At 39.2% G+C, this 20,100-nt stretch overlaps 2 protein-coding genes across 2 annotated transcripts in view; one reads left to right on the forward strand and one right to left on the reverse strand.

Moving 5' to 3' along the window:
- Positions 1-20,100, forward strand: part of CDC73 (cell division cycle 73) — an 82,619-nt gene that overhangs the window by 39,492 nt on the left and 23,027 nt on the right. The gene's annotated exons all lie outside the window — the stretch shown is intronic.
- B3GALT2 (beta-1,3-galactosyltransferase 2) lies at positions 7,467-14,043 on the reverse strand. The gene is made up of 2 exons (XM_037069520.1): positions 13,420-14,043; positions 7,467-9,032 (listed from the first exon to the last, which is right to left on the reverse strand). The coding sequence occupies exon 2, from the start codon at positions 8,907-8,909 to the stop codon at positions 7,659-7,661; it is 1,251 nt and encodes a 416-aa protein (XP_036925415.1). The 5' UTR covers positions 8,910-9,032; positions 13,420-14,043; the 3' UTR covers positions 7,467-7,658.

A 20,100-nucleotide genomic window follows, 5' to 3' on the forward strand; every position in this document is an offset into this window, starting at 1 on the left:
CTAGGCATGAACCAGCCTCTGCTTTTTTCTGCTTTCCCAATATTGTTATGTCTTCACTGGCTTCCATCACTTCTGGGGATAAAAACCGTCGTTCTTAATAGGTGCCACAAGTCTTGTGGTTTTACCTGTCCCAGTCTTTTTCTTCCTTTCTGGCATCAGTGCATGGCAGTCCTCCTCTGTATTTTTGTGGCATGTTTTTTTCCCACCTTGGGGTCATTGTACCGATTGTTCCTCTTCCCGGAATCGTGCCCATGTCACCAGATTAGCATCTAGTCACCACTTAGATGTTAGCTTGAACGTTGTCTCTGAGAAGGCTTTTCTGACCCTTGGCAGCACAGAGGAGGTCCAATCCCCTGTTCCATGCATTATGACAGATACCCCAGATACCTTTCTGCATACTTGAAGATTTGATATATGGCTCTGTCTGTGTAAGGAGTGTTGTCTCAACAACATAATGGTTGTTTTTGTTCATACGTCTCCTCACAGTTCATGTCTCAGTGCCTAGGCTCTCAGGAAATACACACTCTCAGGTGTTTCTTTAATCTTGAGGAGTATTGGGCTGACGGGTTTCTATTAGCCTAAGGTGAGAGTTCTGGAATACGGTAAAACATTTCTAGGTTGCAAACATCTTTTCCCAGTTTGTCATTTGTCTTTTGATTTTGTTTTTATTGCCATACAAGAAATTTTTTCAAAATTTTATGTAATCACAATTATAAATCTTTGGGTGTTTCTCAGTTTCGTCATATTTAGGAAAATTTCTTCTTCTCCCAGGTTATAAAAGAATTCACATTTTCCCCTCTAGAACTGGTTTGTTTCGTTATTAACATTAAGATATTTGCTCTTTTTGAAGATTATTCTGATACCTGGTTGAGGAACAGATGTAATTATTTTTCTTATGGTCATTCATCATTTGAATTCAGACCATGTATCAGAGCAAATATCTGATTCAGACCATGTCTTCTCTAGTTACTGTTATTGGTGTCAGCATCTGGCAAATTGTGGTCTCTTAAAAAATGTTTGAACGATTGAAAAATTCTCTCTTAAAGATCTAGTTCGGTCACTTTATGGAAGATTTGGTTATCTTCTGTAACTCTAGAAAGTTCTTTAAAAATATTTGAAATTTATTAAATTAGAGTAGACTTAGTGATTACAGTATGTAAGATACACTTTGTATATAATGCACATTAGCTTGTTAATGACTTCATTGTTCACTGATTTTTAAACCTGGGAAAATTGAAAAAATACATAAAAATGTAAGAAGAAAATAGACATTCCATTTTCCAGAAATCATTACCATTCCTGCTTTGAGCATTCATTTTTCTGTTTTTTTTAAATTTAATTATTTTTCAAGTACAGTTTTCTGTCTTTTATTCCCATCCCAGCCCCCCACCCCGTGCTCCCCCCCTCCCTCCCATTTCCACCCCCTTAGTTGTTGTCCATGTGTCTTTTATACTAGTTCCTCTAAATCCCTCCCCTTTTTCCCCTGAAATTCCCTTCCTCTCCCCTCTGGTCGCTGTCCCCCTGTTCTCTATTGTCTTTGTTTTTATTTTGCTTGCTTGTTTGTTTTGTTGTTTAGCTTCCTGTTAAAGGTGAGATCATATGGTATTTGTCTTTCACCACCTGGCTTATTTCACTTAGCATAATGCTTTCCAGTTCCATCTATGCTGTCACAAAGGGTAGGAGCTCCTTCTTTCTTTCTGCTGCATAGAATTTCATTGTGTATATCTACCATAATTTTTTGATCCATTCATTTACTGACGGGCACCTAGGTTGCTTCCAGCTCTTGGCCATTGTAAATTGTGTTGCTATGAACATTGGGGTGCATAGGTTCTTTTGGATTGGTGTTTTAGGGTTCTTAGGATATAATCCCAGCAGTGGAATTGCTGGGTCAAAAGGCAGGTCCAATTTTAGTTTTCTTAGAAAATTCCATACTGTTTTCCATAGTGGTTGTGCCAGTCTGCAATCCCACCAACAGTGAACTAGGGTCCCCTTTTTCCCACAACCTCTCCAACATTTGTTGTTTGTTGCTTTGTTTATGATGGCTATTCTGACTGGTGTAAAGTGGTATCTCATTGTGGTTTTAATTTGCATCTCTCTGATAGCTAGCAATACTGAGCATCTTTTCATGTGTCTCTGGATCCTCTGTATGTCCTCCTTGGAGAAGTGTCTGTTCAAGTCCTTTCCCCATTTTTTAATTGGGTTACTTGTCTTCTAGAGTGAAGTCGTGTGAATTCTTTGTATATTTTGGATGGGTTTTTATTTTTTTTAATATGCATGGTTGTGGAATAAGACCATACTATGTAGTATACTGATTTTGGGGGGAGGGACTTAGTACAGTATGAGAGTGGTTTTCTACGTTATTAAATAATCTCTAAATCTAAGTTTTAAATGACGGTAGTATTTTATTTTTAACCACCATAGTTTATTTAATCTCTGTTTTGAATGTGAAAATTTTTCGTGTGTTTTACTTCCTAGAATATTGCCTTACAATAGAGTTTTTAAAAAAGATTTTATTTATTTTTAGAAAGAAGGGAATGGAAGGAGAAAGAGAGTTAGAGAAATATCAATGAGTAGTTGCCTCTCATGTGGCCCCCATTGGGGACCTGGCCTGCAGTCTAGGCATGTGCCCTAACTGGAAATCGAACCAGCGACCTTTTGGTTCACAGTCTGCTCTCTATCCACTGACCAGCCAGGGTACCTTACAATAGATTTTTAACTGTGGGCTGATGATTCTTGTTAAATAGTTTTAAGTTGTCTTTCAAAAAGACTTTGCCACTTTACACTACCATCGGTACGTTCTATTCTCGTAAGTGCCATAGGCAGTTACTTAAAAAAAAATCTTCCAGTTTGATGAAGAAGGGACTGTACTAATTTTTAAGTACATTTATGTGATTAGTGAGACTGAATATATTTTATTCATTGGGTTATTTCATTGTTGTTTGTGATTTCTAGGAATTCTTTTTATATCAAGACTCTTACTGTTAATTATACATTTTTTTCTCAGTTTCTGTTCTGTCTTTTGTCTTTTAATTTTGTTTATGGCATTTGTTTGTGTAGATGTTGGTATTTTGTTTATCTTTTTCTGCTTCATTTCTTTCTCTCTGGTTTTTACTCTGTGATCAGTAAAATAGTCTCCTACCCCCTCATTAAAATGCTTAGTTGTACCTGGCTCATAATAGATTTGGTAATTATTAGTACAGTATTATACTTGCTTTCCTCAACTTGGAATTCATTTATTCTCTAATAGTGTTAGTTAAGTAACAGTATAACCTGAATCCTAAGCAGTAAACCTTGGACATCAGCCGGTTTTTCTATTGAATAATGGTATAATGATTCTAATTTGTTCATGATGCCAGGTTGGTGTACATGGTAGGGTCTCTTTCAGAGATATTTTTTATTTTATTTTTTAAATTTTTAAAAATATTTTATTTATTTATCTTTAGAGGGGAAGGGAAGGAGAGAGGGAGAGAAATATCAGTGTATGGTTGCCTCTGTTGAGGACACACAGTGTATCATGTGTCCCCTACCGGGAACTGGCCTGCAACCCAGGCATGTGCCCTGACTGGGAATCGAACTGCGATCCTCTGGTTCGCAGGCCTGTGCTCAATCCACTGAGCTACACCAGCCAGGGCCTTATTTATTTTATTTTATTTTTTTAGATACAACTGCCTAATCCTTGTGCCTATGCAAACCAAAATTGTTATTGCTTTATAGTAAGTTTTTATCATCATTTAAATTTTCTTAGCTACTGATACTTTTTTCCATATTCTATACCTTTAGTCATTTAATGATTTCCATTCACATACTCTACAAACTTAAAAAATTTTAAGAGAAGGCTCTTGCTTTAGTATTTTAATCTTGCCTTTGACTAATTTTCTGAGTTCTTTTTATTCTTTGAGTCAGTTGATCTGTTAGGTGTTATAAATAAATACAAATGTTATTTTCATTTGTAGTTATATTTCAGTTCAACAATTATTGAACTTGAGTTAATATAATATATATTTTAATGTGCTGTTGATATACTTTTATTTTTTTCAGTGTTTATGATACTGTGTAAAGAGGGGTACACATTTAGAATCAGTCAGAATTCAATTGCAGGTTGAAGTAATTAAATCAGTAAACAGACCAAGGCAGCTGCTTTAACTCTAACTGTTCTGTAGCTCAGTCGTTTGCTGGGGGAGAGCGCAGGGGACAGTCCTGTAGAGCCAAGGATGCTCTTTTCCTCCGCTGGCAGACTGTATCTTGAAAGCAGTGAGGTTTGTTGCCGTGTTATGCTTGGGTGAGGGTGTGTGTTTGTGTGGATGGAGTGCACGGTAATAGGTTTCTTCCTGAAGTCAGGATGCCCTTTTTTAGTATTTGACGTGTGTAGCCTGCCTTCTGATACCCTGATAATCTGCAGGGTATATTAAAAAATGTATAGTGTGAATATTACTTTTGCTTTCTAAATCTCTGTTAATGTAATAGTCAGATCTCGTAGTTGGGCAGCAAACACTGGGGGTGGGCAAGCCCAGATCGGCTGGGTCGGAGTGTCTTACTGCCTCATCACGACACATACTGAGTAAACCAGTGGGGCGGGTACATGCAGCACTACTTCGTTGAGAACAATTGGTTGTGTTTCAATAGAAGCACCTTTTGAGATTGGTAAGTGCCATGCCTGTTGTCACAGATGTGTCTCAGTGCTCAAAGGAGCAAGAGGTAAGCATAAAGCTTTATGCTTTCTCAAGGTTCTGGCCACCCGACATCAGCACTGGAAAGGAGAAGTATGGTAACTGAAGGACAAACGCCCTCTCCTTCTCTTTACTTGCACCTAGCAGCAGGCTCCCCTGCAGCGGACCAAGAGCAGCACAGAACAGGAGACTAGTGGACAGCCCGTGTCCAGTGCTGTAGCCCCCACGGTGGTGCCACAGGAAATGTGCGGCGAAGCAGTGCAGGCATTAGGTAGAGAGTGGTCTTTGAAAGGCGCCCTGCCGCTCAGCGAGCCGCCGAGGCCCTCCTGCTTCAGGCGTGGCGCTGCCTCCAGGCAGCAGTGCGGTGTGTGTGCAGTGCTCTGACACGGTGCCGGGCAGGGTAGGTTGCCTGCTGCCCAATGGTTACTATTCCCATAGGGCGTTCGGGGAGCAGATAGTCATGCTGGGGCGGTTGAACTTGACTGCGATTGTGCTGCATGGTGAGAGGTGACAAGTGTAAGTTTTACACTTGAAGTAGAATTTCATCACTTAAAATCTTGAGCAAAATAAACACATAAGTATTAAAAGTTTTGCTATTTTTTCTTCTAAAATATCTATTAACACTGAGCATACAGATTATTTTGTAATTTTTTTCCTTGACCAAATGTAACATTGTCATTTAAAATTATGTTTTCATGTATAATAAAAATTTCATAGTTCTGGGCAAGAGTAAGGCACAGTCAGTACTTGGTGAAATATTTACATATTTTAAATATACAGAAATTTTTTGCTGAAGAAATCAGCTTGCATATTGTTGACAGTGGAAGGTCAAATATAAATTAATCATAGAATATTTCTTTTCAAACAAGGATTCTCAGCAGTAGTAAGAAACTGTTTTTTGGTCTAGTGCTCTTTGAGAACTCAGTATTGTCAGTTACCGTCAGTTTTTAAGAAAATATCAGGGGTTTAAAAATGATTTTAAACTGATGCCTGAGATAGGAGGAATTTAGTTGTCTATTAAGAGTTGTTTTTCACAAGTCAGCTTTTTAAACTTCAAGTTTTAAAAGTTGGAGGGGAGATAGTATTTTTTAAAGATCCTGCACCGTGACCATGCACATGCTGGACAGATGGCCCGGGCTCTGGTTCTGCACACACACGCACATGCATCCACTTGTCTTTTTCCTTCTGTGCTAGGGGCATAAATGAGAGAATTGCTCCACACTGAGGGACGGATTCATTCTGCCTTTCATCAGACTTAGCTGCTTTGGTATTATTGTCATCTTATGTGTGACTTTTATTTAGTAATTTGGAGGTTTAACTTTAGTATTTTTGTAATATATGGAATTTAAATTAAGTGAAAAACCAAGAACTGAGGGTGTTCGCTCAGCTTTGAGAATTACTGTATATAGAATAGAACACTGAGACTAGTGACTTGAAAATGGGAGATAAATTGAGTATAAATAGAATTCAGCATATTAGATAATCAGTACCATGTCTGTGATTCTAAACTTTATCAAATGTTACAATTCTGATTTGACAAGATCTCCAGAATCAAAGATACAAATGATCATTATTAGAATTAGGATAGGTAACATTCTTACTAAGCAATAAATTTACATAGTTGTATGAAATAAAAACACCATTTTAGAGTTAGTAGTTTTAGTATTTCCTGATTTTTAATTTTGTAATGGAATCAAACAGAATTACTGAGAAAATATTTGTACCATAACACTCAGTAAAGCTTTTTTGTTTACCTTTTTTATTAAAAAAACCGATAAAAGTGCATTGAATACATCGTTCATCCTAGAATCAAGTGTTCATCCAACATTTGTAGTTTTCTCCCACTCCCCCCAAAAGATTTTTAACTGGGGATGCAGACTGTTCGTCATCTACCAAATTAAAAACTGCAGGTTTTTGTAAACTGGCACTTGGGAAGAAGTAGGTGCCGAGAAATGATTAAGTGTTGGCGTGTGTACTGCTGCTGCCAGGAAACCGGCCTCCCGTATGTTGCCGCTTGGCAGACACGCGTCTTAAAAATGGATTGAATGAAGCTGCTGCTGCTGCCCTCTTTCCCCTTTATCTGTTTCTAGCAGTGCGTTCTCTTTGTGCCTGTGAGTTATCACTTCTGCCGCAGTGAGGAACATGATGTATTTCTACAGATATGCTTGAAGTGAGGTGGAAGTTCTCCTTCAGACTGCAGTCACCACGCTCGTGGAATAACTCCTTCAGATACTAGTGTGGCCCTGGCACCAACGAGAAAACAAATTTGTCTGTTTTGAAACGTTTAAATTTTTGTTTTCATAAAAATTTGAGCCTGAGACACATTGATTTTTCACATTTTATCACATCATTTCAAAATAACTTCCTCAATATATATGAGTCTTCATAAAAGAAAATGAGTATCTCAATTGTTTTTTGAAAAATAAGTACTTAGATGAGAACAGATTGATGAAACATCTGAACTTTATAAATGTGTTTTTCTGGAGTAACTCAACTAAATCTTATTGCACGGAATACAGTTTTTAGAATTCCAGAAAATCTGTCCTTCACACAATTACAAAGTTTCCTTAAAATTGACAGTGATGTTTTATTTACATATAATTATATATCGAGATGTAGAACTGAGTCTAAAATGAAGGCTCTTTTGACTGTCTCCATTTCTTAAATAAAAATTTATGTGGAAAATATATGCAAAGACATCTTATCGGCCCCTAATGTAAGACTAGAGCCATGGTGAATGCATGCTTGTTATTGCATGTTAATACACAGAATCGCCGTATACAGTTTTCTCCTAAATCCTCTCAGGGTGCCTTTTTGTCCTATAATGTACTTTTAAGAATTATCTTTTAAGAAATTAAAAAAATACTTTTGAAAATTTTTTATGTGATGAGTTTTAACTAAAACTTGTTCTATGGTTATAATCAATCTTAATTATACATGCTTTTAGCAATATTTTACAGATTGCCCATTTGGGAAAAAAGTTGCCTTTTTCTAGTGCAGTTTACGGTGGCGATACCTGCCTGCCTTTTCTTTTGCTGCATTGGCACAAGCATTGTGCTTATTTTGTTGTAAATGGTTCCAATACTTTATCAGTTCACTGGGCTGGAACTGATGAGAGGTAATCAGATGGCTGTATTTACAGCTCGAATAAGAAACCCGCCAGTGATTGAACACAAATTCATTGGGAGGGGGAACAGGGTCAATCCTCAACTTGGCGAGGCAGATCCCTACATACACATCCTCCAAGTGCAAACGACGGATACTTAAAGAAACTTTAAATATCTTCTCTGCCAGATCTCCGGAGAAAACATAGCCAGTCCCAGAGCAGAAGACCGGGTAGCGCTCGCTTGGGTAGAGGTCTGGTGGCATGTACCATTTGCTGTCTTTGTTTCGGTTGGGTGCATATCCTCTCATTAGGTAACCAGTAAAATAGTTATGTCTGGGAGGCAGGTCTGGCTTCAGTAACTTATGTATTAAATACTCAGTGTTGACAAACATGTCGCTGTCGGTTTTCATAACGTAAGGAATATGTGGGCAGTATGTTGCGACCCAGTTCATACCCATCAGTGTTTTAATGGTCAAGTTGTAGTATGTATCTAAGTATTCCTGTTGGACTATATCATGGTACTGCCTGCTCTCCTCCAGTATCGCACGCTGAAGGTAGCCATTTAACTTGACACTTAGGCCCAACAAAAAAATCCGCGTGATTTGGATACCAGGGGCTAGACTTTCGTTGCCCCAGGTTTGCCGAATAGCTCTTCTAGCTTCGATTTGTCCAGGTTCTGCTGCTATTAGTAGGATTAAAAAGGGGCTTTTCTCCTGGCATTTGTCAGGTTCGTTGATAATATATTTGAAGTGGTAAGAATTTGGATGTCCGGTACCCTTTTCGTGGTAGATGCTCCCGTTGGCACTGAGTGTGTTCTCCAGCCCTGTGACTCCTTGTGGCGACAGGTCTGTGTTGTTGGAGTTGGTTGCAGTTTGAGGCCTCAGAGTTTGAGGAACTGTTTCTTTCCAAATATTCCGAAGAGAGCTGTGGTTTGTCTCACTTTTTGTAGAACGAAATCCTCGGAAAGTGTAGGTCAGAGGGTTTTCTTTGAATCCGGCTCGGCCTGGTAGCCAGTCGTGATGATTGAAGAACAAGAACATGGCGAAGAGAAACACCAGGGAGAGGGCGCCGATGAGATGGGTCCGGAACAGAGACCGCTTGGCCCAGCAGCAGTGACGCCGCCTCCACTGCAGCATGTTGCAGACGGCCGGGGTCAGGAGGGGGGACTGCGGGCCGAACAGGTGCTTTCCTCTGCGGGTTCACTACTGCTCTTCAGTAGTCATGTTCTGTTCAGTCACGTGGTCTCCCTTGGGGTCATTCTATAAAGATAAAGCATACAAGTTTACAAAGTGCTAAGTATTACAGAGATGCCTGAAAGAGACTTTGGATGATAATGAAATTAGGGCAGATGGGCATTTCGAAGCTGTAGAAATGTGATAAGCCTGGAATGAAGTGTATAACTTGTTTCCCCTTGGCACCGTGACCTTGCTGAGTTCAGGGTCAGCTTCTCTAGAAATATTCCTTGGTAGCACTGTGGGTACCTTGCTGGTTCTTCCACTTAATTTTCTTAGTAGCTCTGGTCATTTATACTTGGGACCTGAGTTAAAGATTTAAGAGTTGCTTGCTTATAGAAGCGAGAATGTTACTCGAGTTCTGACAGGGGCCATGTAACAAGGCCTGAGAGCAGGTGGAAGACTCACTGGCATTAATTAAAATTGATTTGACACACTGTTGGTGGGGTGTGCACACTCAGCAGCCTTTTCTGTAAAATGGTCATGCGTCAGCTGTAGGACAGACAGGGTGAGGTGACGACGGCTGAGTTCTGATAGTCAACACTGTGCTGCCTGGAGTGTTTCCGTGGGCCCCTGCTGTGCTGAGAAAGTCAATGAGAAGTTGCACCTGTCGAAATTAATTTTCAGGGTCCAGTAACTTCAGTCCAGGGTTTTGAGACAGTAATAAATGATGAGCATCATCAAACACTCTTTTCTGATTTTTAACCTTGTACTTCAAATAGGAAGTATTCAGGAAATCATTATCCTTACTTAGACTCAAGGTTGATTTTAAAAAAATACATAACAACTACTTATTCAACTATCTGTGGCCTTGGCAGACACCAGCACGTGTCCCAGTTCGTGTCCGTGTTAGAGTCAGAGAAAAGTACTTCCAGCAGTCTTTTCAGATGTACAAAATGCAGGTGCTAGTTACTGTCATATCCAACTGTTGAAAATTTTAAATTTCACAAAATGTGTTTTTAAAGATTCTCAAGTTATGCCGTGGTCTAAATTTGCATGGAGAGAATTTGTTAAGTTTTTAGGACTTTTGCTGGCGTGACATTTAGAGCCTGAGGTTTTTTGAAAGATTAGGAGGTGTCATGGTGGAAGGTCCACGGTGCCCATATGAAGACGTGGCTGCGTCGTCCTCAAACAGGGTTTTCAGTGTGCAGTGCAGATTTGTGCATGGTTCTCAGCTTGTTCTTAGTTTTTCTGCATCGAGGGGAGGGGTGGAGGTGTGAGAAGCTGAACTACCATTCTCTGAGGATATTAATAAATATGTAATTCTAACTTTTTCAACATTTTATTGTGAAGCTTGCTACTTTAAGCAAAATAAAACTAGTTAATTTAGTGTAGGACCATTTGTTTATTTGCATGTATAACTTTATGTATGTGTATTAATATGTTGTAATATACATATATGTGTATTCATTTTAGCCTATGATGTTGAGATTCATAGTTAATGCCAAATTTACTTAACTCTGACATGAAATTTAACTATTTGGAGGAAATAATTAAGATTTTTATATAACTGAATAATTATAGAATAAAATTAATATATATAATGTGAAATACTTTGAAAATACTGAAAGTGTTAAGATATATATGTGAATGAAAGTACTGCTAGTAACAGCCACTAGGGGGAGCAAGTAGCTGAGAATTTGAACAAATTTCTGAAGTGTTAATATAGTGCAGGCATCAGCTTTTGATAATTTTTAGTGTCTGAAATTATGTAGTACTTTTAGAAGTAATGGGATTTCTAAAATGTAGAAAATCATTAAATCATTTTGTGAGATATAAACAGTGATTCTTTTTTTAGTTTTGGGGTTTTTAAGACAATCTATCTTGTTATTTATTCAAATCTATTTACGTGAGTTTTAATCTTACATGACTACAGTGAAGACCAAGGCTAGTCCTTCTACCAGTAAAACATAGTTCTGCAGTGAGCTAAGCTGGAAATATTAGAGCTAAATGTTCTGATTTAGAAACTCACTTTTCCCTTCTTGTTCTGTAAATAGCAGTCTGTTTAGACTGAGAAACTCCTCCTAAGCTTTCATTTTTCAAATGAAATATCTAATAAATAGTAATGATTCTTTTTCCACCCCATAAAGAAACCAGTAGATATAAGGTCTATGAGTATAAATTTAAAGGAAAAATCACCTTTAAAATTTATTTGATAATCTATTTTAAACATCCCAAAGCCAGATTAAAATGTATTAGTTTTCTGTTGATGTAATAATGCTTGGAAACTGATTGAAGTCCCAATGTTGAAATCTTTTAAAAGTTTAAATTGGATAGTTCAGGAAGCAATAAACGTTTGGGTGAACATGTGCCCGGAGGACTGAGGAGGTGAGTGAGAGTGAAGACAGTAACAGATCGTGGAGTGTTTGTGAACACACCATACCTGAAGTGTTTCCGTGTTACAGGGAACAGCAGAGTGGCGTACAGTGTGGCCCAGCAAAACTGCATAGTTTAGAGTTCTCTGTGGTTTTGTAGCAATGGAGGGGCATCTTAATTTACATTCATGCTGTTTGCGTGCCTGCAAAATATGAAGCTGCTCGGGCTTGAAATCATTTGTATCCATTTGTTCCTCTCCCATTGATAAAAGTGCATGTGTCTAGCCTTAAAAAATTCTTTATTGATAAAGAATTTTCTCAGGTATTACAATTTCCTTGTTAAAAATAAAGTAAAATCACAATCTTTTATTACATGGTAAAATTATTCTCAACTTACTCTGTGGGGTTTTTTCCCCCCTTAAAAAGTGGGAACAAGGCAAGAAAGTTAAAATGGTTGGGCATACTAAATAGCTCTGCAGTTTAAATTTTCAGCATAGGAACAGCTTGTGATTTATCTCCCCTGTATTTTTATGATAATGTTTTCAACTTACTAATGTGTGTTCATATCTTATAGATTAAAGTTCATGGAGAGGATATTACAGTAAAATGTTCAGTTAGTACACACACATGCTTTTTTATCATTTGGCTTTTATAAAAGTGCTGCTGTCTTTAGTTTGTTGAAATAGTCTTAGATTTCAGTGGTGCTTGGATGAAAAATTCTACACTTTTGTGTTGAGATATCTAGCTTATAAAAATGTTTAATTGGTCACTTGAACATGGAGACATAAAGGCACTGAGCAAGACTGGAGATTTGTACAACCACATGTTTTCAGTACCCCCGATTTCATTCTTAAATGGAATAAAAACTCACGGTATGAATGAGAGTTGATGCTGAGATAGAATAATAGGGCCTGGTAAAACTTGTTTAGTCTTAATTTTAGAATGGCACGCTTACACGTGACTTTAACATGTTTGCCTTTTATGATTAATTGCTGTGAAATTAAGTAATTATTAAGATCTTTCATAGATTTATAAAATATTTTAGAGACATCCTTGAGTTCCTGAATCATGAGCTGCTGTTATAACTGTGATTGCCGCTGAAATAGTTTATTAGATCTATCTCTCTCCTGCATGTACACACCATGGCAGAGGTCTGTTACTACGTAGAACATAGCCTGAAAGCACAGTGGCTGCATTATGTTTAATTTTTGACCTTGTAGTGCTATTTATGGATAGTTTGATATCAAAGTGTTCTCGTATTATGTTTTTGAATTTCAAAAGTGACCATCAAGAACAACAGCCTTAATGTGTGATCTTTCAGAAGCAGTCTGTTGCTTAAAATTAAAGCTTGCTATTTTAAATGGGGGCATTTTCAGCAACTATTGCTATTTCTTTGTTTAAAGTTGTCTTCATGAACAGTGTAGCATGCATCCATTGTGATGTGCTGTGCATAAACTCATGCCTTCTGTGAACCCATGCAAGTGCTTTCCCTGTCGTCTGTTATCACCCAGTAGTACTTAGAATTTGGGGCTACTCGCCTGGGTTGTATTCATTATCTCTATTTGGGGAGATGGATTTTGGAGGGAAGACTTTGTTACTAAAAGCTGCTATAAAGATTTTGTTTTAAAAGCACTGAAAAAGCTCTTGCTGTTAACATCCTCTTTGATACTATTTAATGTAATTTCACTGCATTGTCTCTCTTGATAGCCATTTTCAAGGGAGCACTGTAATTTACTGGGTAAGGGTTCTGTTTGACCTAATTTGGTAGAGGATTGCTATGTTTTCTTTAGAGGGCTGCAGATTTTTTTAAGTTTTAATTTCTCAGAGAAACCTTTAAGCACATCTTGTTACTATTTGCCTTTTCTCCACTGTATGGCTATAATCGGTAATTACTCCAAGCTCCGTGGTCACTGGAATAAAGCAGTGACAGCTTGTGCTCTAAACAATGACACATTTTAGATAATACCTTCCGAAAGCCTCTCGCAGGTTCAAGGGCAGTGAGCTGAGGGAACTTGTTTATCAGACACGAGTACCTCCAGGGCCACACCGGGTAGGGAGCAGACATTCAAATGCACATCGCACACAAGACAGCCACGTACCTTTCCTGGTCAGGCCATCCGTGTGGGCAGGGTTATGCCCACTGACCGTACTTTTGGCTCGCCATCCCTTCAGCAGAAAGATGCCCTCCAACATGCGCACAGTCCCAGTGGTCTGCCTCCTGCGCCTGCTTTTCACGGGGTCCAAAGTGTCCATCTGTCTGCCTGTCTTCCTGGCACCCTCCTCCTTCATACGGGTGCTGGTCTTCCGAGGCTTTCCCTTTCTTTCATTTTCTCTGGCTTTAAACAAAAGAGCTATAGTCGTCCGTTCTGTTGGGAGCAGTGTTGGTTCTTCCCGGCAGCCAGCGATGCATTGAAGCTCCTTACATCTGCCGATTTCCCGGCCGGACAATGCAGAGCTGCGTTCTCTCCTCAGTGTCCATATTTCTAGGAACGACACGGACCTGCAGTGGGAGCCGCCGGAGCTAGAATGGAGTGCTCGAGTGGGCTGGGAAAGGACGGGCTGAACTCTCCTTTGTGGCTGCCTGACAGCTGCAGGGAGGATTTGGAGCAGTCTTCCTGGGTTTTAGTCTGTAACATGAAATCCACGCTTCCTCAGCTGCTGCACAGGCAGGCAGCAGTTTATATCTGGGCTTGACAGATGTTCTCTCTGACAGAGCAGAATTTAACGTCACTGCTTGGCTGAGTCCCACGTGATTGTTTGCATTAATTTGGACTAAAAACCCAAGGTAGGGAGCAGCTTAGAGATTTTGCTTCTCTGTGAAACATACTCAGTGCAAGTGTAGTAACAAGTGAATATTGGAAAATGGGATGATGAAATGAATGGTTGTAATTTTATTTTTTCATCTTATTTCCTTCTTAATGCTTAAGTGCAGTCTTTCTAAATATTTTTAGTGTTAGATATTGATTTTCATGTTTTTCACATGGTTTTATAGAGCACAAGCAACATGAGCTTTTATATGTAACTAGATCTGATTTAACCCCTTCAGTGCATTCCCTCCCTTGAAGTTTTTTTTTCCTCAAGTTGCCTCACTTTTACTAATACCTAATTAAGACTCAGAGACTGTTTTCTTTCACCTGTAACTTAGACATACCCGCCCCCCCACTCCATCCCCCTGTTCCCCATTTTCTGGGGTTTATATAAGTCAGCTGCCCTAGGTTGCATTACTGACATACGATGTGATACAGTGTGCCTCTTTTCCCCTCTTAAGTAGTTTCTGATGTTCTTGAAGGCAGCAAAACTTTATTTTTAAGCAATTTTCATGTGAGCGTGTATTATTTATTTAATTTTTTTCTTACTTTAACATTACATATAGGATAGAATTCAACAAAATGATATACTAGATAACGGTGCACTTGTACAAGATTTTCTTGACGGGTAATTAGGTTTTACTAATTGTACTTGCTTATCTTAATATTTCAGGATGGGCTAGTAACTTGCTCTGGAGCATATTTTTTAGTAAGAACTATATACTCAAATATTTCTTTGTATGTTTAGTCTACTGGGCACCTTATTTTTTCTGTAGAGTATTGGGGCATTGTGCTTTTTTTCTTTAATATCTCGAATTACCAGTTTTTCCTCAGACATTAGGGACATTAACTCCTAGAAATTTATAGTTTTGGAACTGAAGCTATATGTTTGTGGTCATAATATACCCTTGATCCTGCCTGTCTTCTCCAATAATGTCTATTATTTCACATACAGATTTATGTTTCATCTAATTTTTTATTGCTACATATTTATTGAGGAAATTGAGATGTTAGAGATTAATTCTAGTTATTAGATTACTTTTCAGTATCAAAGAAGACTCCAAAGTCTATAAGCCATTTACTTTACACAATTACTTTTCCATATTTTGTGCAGAAACATAAAATTCAAATACAAAGAAATGTTTGAGTGAATCTGAAAACTGCATTTTTTTTTAATGTCAAAGGGTGGTGATTGACAGGAAGTGCAGTAACATGGAGGAAAGACAGAAATGGCACATGTAAAAGACACATATGTTTTCTAGATTTCATATCCAAAGATTAAATCTTTCCAAGTTTTAAAAACTTTTTGCACCGAAAAAAGGAATCAATACTTTTCATTCCAGTCTTGTCAACTTGAGCCAGAGCCTTCTGAGCTGTAGTCATTTTGCTATTTTTCTTTTCAGCCTTCAAGTCTTTAGTATTGAACTTAGTGTAATCTTCTTTTGCTTCTCTGGGCTCATCTGATAACTTTCTTTGATGGAAGATTTGGCAGTGAAGCCGAAGGGTCTGGAAGCTTTCAGTATTTAGCTAAGGCAATACTTAATTCTCTAGGGTTGTAATCAAGTGTCAGACTACGGGCACAGCGAACTTAGTCCTCTTCCATGTCCCTGGGAGCCTGGCGGCTGCAGAGCAGTGCAATTGGCCCTGCCTGGGCACTGGTCTTTCTATGACTGGTTTCTAAGGCTGCTGTAGTCTGATGAGCCTTTTTTCTAGCCTCATGTCTTTTCTTTGCTGTGCTTGTACTACTTCTTTTTGTCCATTTCTTTTCCTCTGTCATGTGTTGAAGTAAATTCTCAGCTACTGGAAGTTTCAGCAACAAGATGCAGTTCAGAAAAGTCATCCACCATACCTTGGTCTAGAGGCTGAAACTGCCCAGCATGACCAGCCTCTGTAAGGTAGTGGAGGTGCATGGGCAAGGGTACAGGGATGTGGCCGAGCAGAGAAGACCCCACTGAACAGGTGGATTGAAAAACCAAGAATGGTGTTTTCCTTGAAAATTTATTTCAGACAGCTCCAGTAGACACACATTAAACAAGAAAGGGCTCCTTCCCCTGAACTATAAGCTCACTTTCATCTTCTTTGAAGCATCTTCTCAATATTCCAGAAGCCACACAGCCCGGTCTCTTCCCAGAGTCTGGGCACAACAGCTGCGGCTTCAGCCCAGGGAGGTGGACAACTGGACGAGAGTGGTTTTGTTTCCAGAGCCAGTAGGCTGCCATGTTAACTTTTGAAATTTAGCGCCAGGCCAGCTAATATTTTTAGTTTTTGCCCATTACACTTTTAGTGTAGCTGATGAAATGTAGTTTAGGAATTCTGTGACTGTTTTTAGGAATGTATGTGGCTTTCCTGGAAATGTTAGAAGGAACACTGGGCATTTTGTAAATGTGAGAAACCAAAGACCTTGAGCCTTGAAGTTTGCAGTTCTCTCCTGAGTGAAGGGGAAAACTGAAACCCAGGTTGTCCCTGCATTTAGTCCTCTGTCCACCCTGCTGCATGCTTACCGCTCTCTGTGTTCATGTGTTTGATTTAGGTAGCAGAGTAACGCTTAAGTGCCTACTTACAACTTGTTTAAACAAGCGGACATTGGTTTTAGCAGATCAGTGTTTATCAGCAGTTCCTGGTGCAGGCCTGCACTGTGTGGCCAGCAGAGTGACTGTTACTGAGCACTGCCCGAGTCCAGACAGACGCTGGCCTTCCTGAGGTGCGATGGACATGGCCTTCGTGCTCATCACACTTTTATGATTGTGATGCCCATTTGAAGGTGGGGAGCCATGCTTAGAGTTGCGAAATAATTATCCCAAGTAGGAGCTAATTAGTGGTGAGGAGGAGTCAGCTGGGAATTAAAACAAGATCATCTAAGTCCTCACACTCTGTTCCTAACCATTACGTTCCATGGCACTGCCGGGAGTGGTGGGATCTCCTCCTACTGGGACCGCACACCCAGACTTCGTTCGTGGAAGTGTCGGTGGAGGTTGACATTTTCACTTGACTCATCTGCTCCACAAGTTCACGTTTGTCAGCTACCGTGTGCCCGCATCTGTGTTAGGCACAGCTCATTGGAGTGAGCAGGATCCAAAGGTGTTCTAGCCATATTTCCTGCCCTTTCTCCAGGAAGGATAAAGTAATTAGTTTTTGCCAGTTCTTTTTTTTTTTTAAGGTGGGGTTTTTTGTTTGTTTGTTTGTTTAAATATTTTATTTATTTATCTTTAGAGGGAAGAGAAGGAGAGAAATATCAATGTATGGTTGCCTCTCATGAGCCCCCTGCTGGGAACTGGCCTGCAACCCAGGCATGTGCTCTGACTGGGAATCGAATGGGGACTGTTTGGTCCGCAGGCCCGTGCTCAATCCACTGAGCTACACCAGCCAGGCCAGTTTTTGCCAGTTCTTTTGATTGGACTCTTCTTTGATTTTCCACTGGATTTATTTTGGATCTTGGTTATTAAAAGATCTCCATAGGTAACTTGCCTGGTGGGGAACGTTTAGTATTATCTGGAGCCCCTGACTTCCAAGCAGATTATTGATTAATTCTGCTTGCTACAGGGCAAGTGTTCGTGCAGCAGAGGGACTCCTGAAAATGAATGAAAAGGGGGCCTGTGTACTTAATCAGAATTTACTTTAAACTTTAGGCACTCCTGCATTCTATTTCTCGAGTTCAAGTTAAGCTGGCTAAGAACTTCACATAAAGTACAGAAAAATAGAGCAGGCATGAAATAAAGGTTCCTTTCGCAGAAGGAACTTTTTCTAGCAACCTGCATGTTTCCAGCCAAGAGAGTCTGTAAAAATCTTAGCACAGACAGGCTTGTAGAGGTTCTCCCTTTAATCTAACTTCTTTAACATCTGAAATGTATGGTTGAACTTTCACAGTAAATGTGATGAGTTTCTTTGTCAGACTCAGCAGACTGGCACCTGTTTTGTTTAGCTGTATAGTTATAACTGTATTGTAATTTTTACTTGCGTAAATCTTCTTTTTAGTTTATAATGTGTCACTCATGGGGAACAGGGCGTCGTCGTCATTAAGTGTGCAGTAGCCAGCACTGTCCAGGTTGGCAGGAGCGTTTTCCTGGGCCTGTCTGGAGCAGCCCTCAAGGAGGCAGAGTTTAATGACAGGGCTTGCAAGGCCTCTGTTAGCATTAAGAGTAAAATAATTATTTTATCAGCAAACCTGAGTTTATTTAGGAATGGCCGAGGAATTGCAATTTGGGACGTGAAAGCTGTGACAAAACGTAGGCAGGTCCAGAGAACACAGGAGAGGAGCCTTAGTTTATAGAGGAAAAGTTAGAGCCAGGAGGGGCTCTGAGTGCAAGTCCCTGGGAGGAGAGTGGGCTTTCGGGTGTGGCAGCAAACAGCTGTGGGCGGTGCTGTGTGAGCACCCTCCTCAGGGCTCCGCACTTCAGCTCTAGGTGGAGTTTTCTTTATTCCTTTCCACACCTCCTAGCTCTTAGTTTCTCCTGGGTACAAAAAGTAGTTGTTTTACTCTGGTAGTTAATAATTTTCAAGTGATCATTACACAATGCATCAGGTATAGGTTTGCTTATTATCTAAGAGTGAAGATAAGCCATTTCATGGACTTATATTATCTCTTATCTATCTAGATAAATTCAACTAAATGTCCTTGTTGGTGGAAAGAATGAAGGAGAAGGGGGTTCGGGGAGAGCACCTCACCTGTGTGAGTGATTTCCATTCACCGAGCATGTGCACATGACCTGCAGTCAAGTGAGAAGGGAGGCGAGAGTCTGGTTTCCCCTGCGTCGGTCTCCATTCCTGTTTGTGCTTTAGTCTAAGTAGTTTGCCCCTAGATGCATTTATTGGGTTAGCCAAAAAAGTTTGTGTTGTTTTTTCTGTAAGATCACTCTAGTAGTGCTTAGTTGTCTTTAACTTCATCTGAAACCGTTTTGTTAGATTATATTGTGACAGCGGTCATAGCAGTGTGCATTTAAAAAAGCAACAAACTTGGTAAATTTTTATATAGCTATTTTAATACTGAAGATGGAAGAAAATACACAGCATTTTTGGCATATTATGCTTTATTATTTCAGTAAAGGTAAAATGCAACTGAAACACACAAAAAAAATTGTGCAGAGTATGGAGAAGGTGCTGTGATGGACCAAACGTGTCAGAAGTGGTTTGTGAAGATTCATGCTGGGAATTTCTTGCTGGATGATGGTCCACTGTCCAGTAGACCATTTGAAGTTGACAGCAATCAAATTGAGACATTAATTGAGAACAACCAAGGTTATATCACACGGGAGATAGCTAACATCCTCAAAATATCCAAATCAATAAAGTTACTGGTAAAAATGAGAAAAAAACAAGTCTTTTATGGGAAAAACCATATGGCCTTTTTGGCCAAGCCAGTATTTCAGGTAGTATTCCCCCGAGGAACCACCCATTCTTTTCCAGTACAGGAAACACGGATCTTGGTGTTTTGGGTCCGATGGAGTTCCCCCCAGTACTCTGAAGGGTGCCATTTGATGGTCCCCTGGAGGCCAGTTGTAGTGTAATTGGCATCAGTCAGTTTTAAGATATTTTCATCTACTCTTAAATATACCAAATCTCATCTTTGTAAATGGGATTATTGTTCCTGAATATTTCAAAGGCATTTAATATGAAGTGTTTGTGGCTTTGTTTACATCTTTCTAATGTGAGGCTATATATTAATTACTCATTTCAAAACTGTTTGAAGGGAAAAAAAGATTGACCTGATTAAAAACAGGTAATGACATAGTTGAGATGTTAAAATTGTCAGCAATTAAACAAATCATTGAATATTTGAGAAATAGTATGCTTATAATAACTACTGTATAGTAACAATTTTGAATTTATTTTCCAGTTAAGTTTCTATTTTCACTTCATGACCAATAGCATAAAAAATAAGGAAAAGTTATTTATTTCATTTTACACTCTTAGGACCATAGCATGTTCAGTGGGGTGACTGATTGAGAAACAACTAGGTATGGAATTTACTCCCAGTAA

Source organism: Sturnira hondurensis, unplaced genomic scaffold (genome assembly GCF_014824575.4).
Source record: "Sturnira hondurensis isolate 20B ecotype Veracruz unplaced genomic scaffold, ASM1482457v3 Scaffold0018525, whole genome shotgun sequence".
Lineage (NCBI taxonomy): Eukaryota > Metazoa > Chordata > Mammalia > Chiroptera > Phyllostomidae > Sturnira > Sturnira hondurensis.

What these genes read in the sequence shown, in the direction of transcription:
- B3GALT2 (XM_037069520.1), bottom strand. Translation starts at nt 8,909, where the DNA reads ATGCTGCAGTGGAGGCGGCGTCACTGCTGCTGGGCCAAGCGGTCTCTG.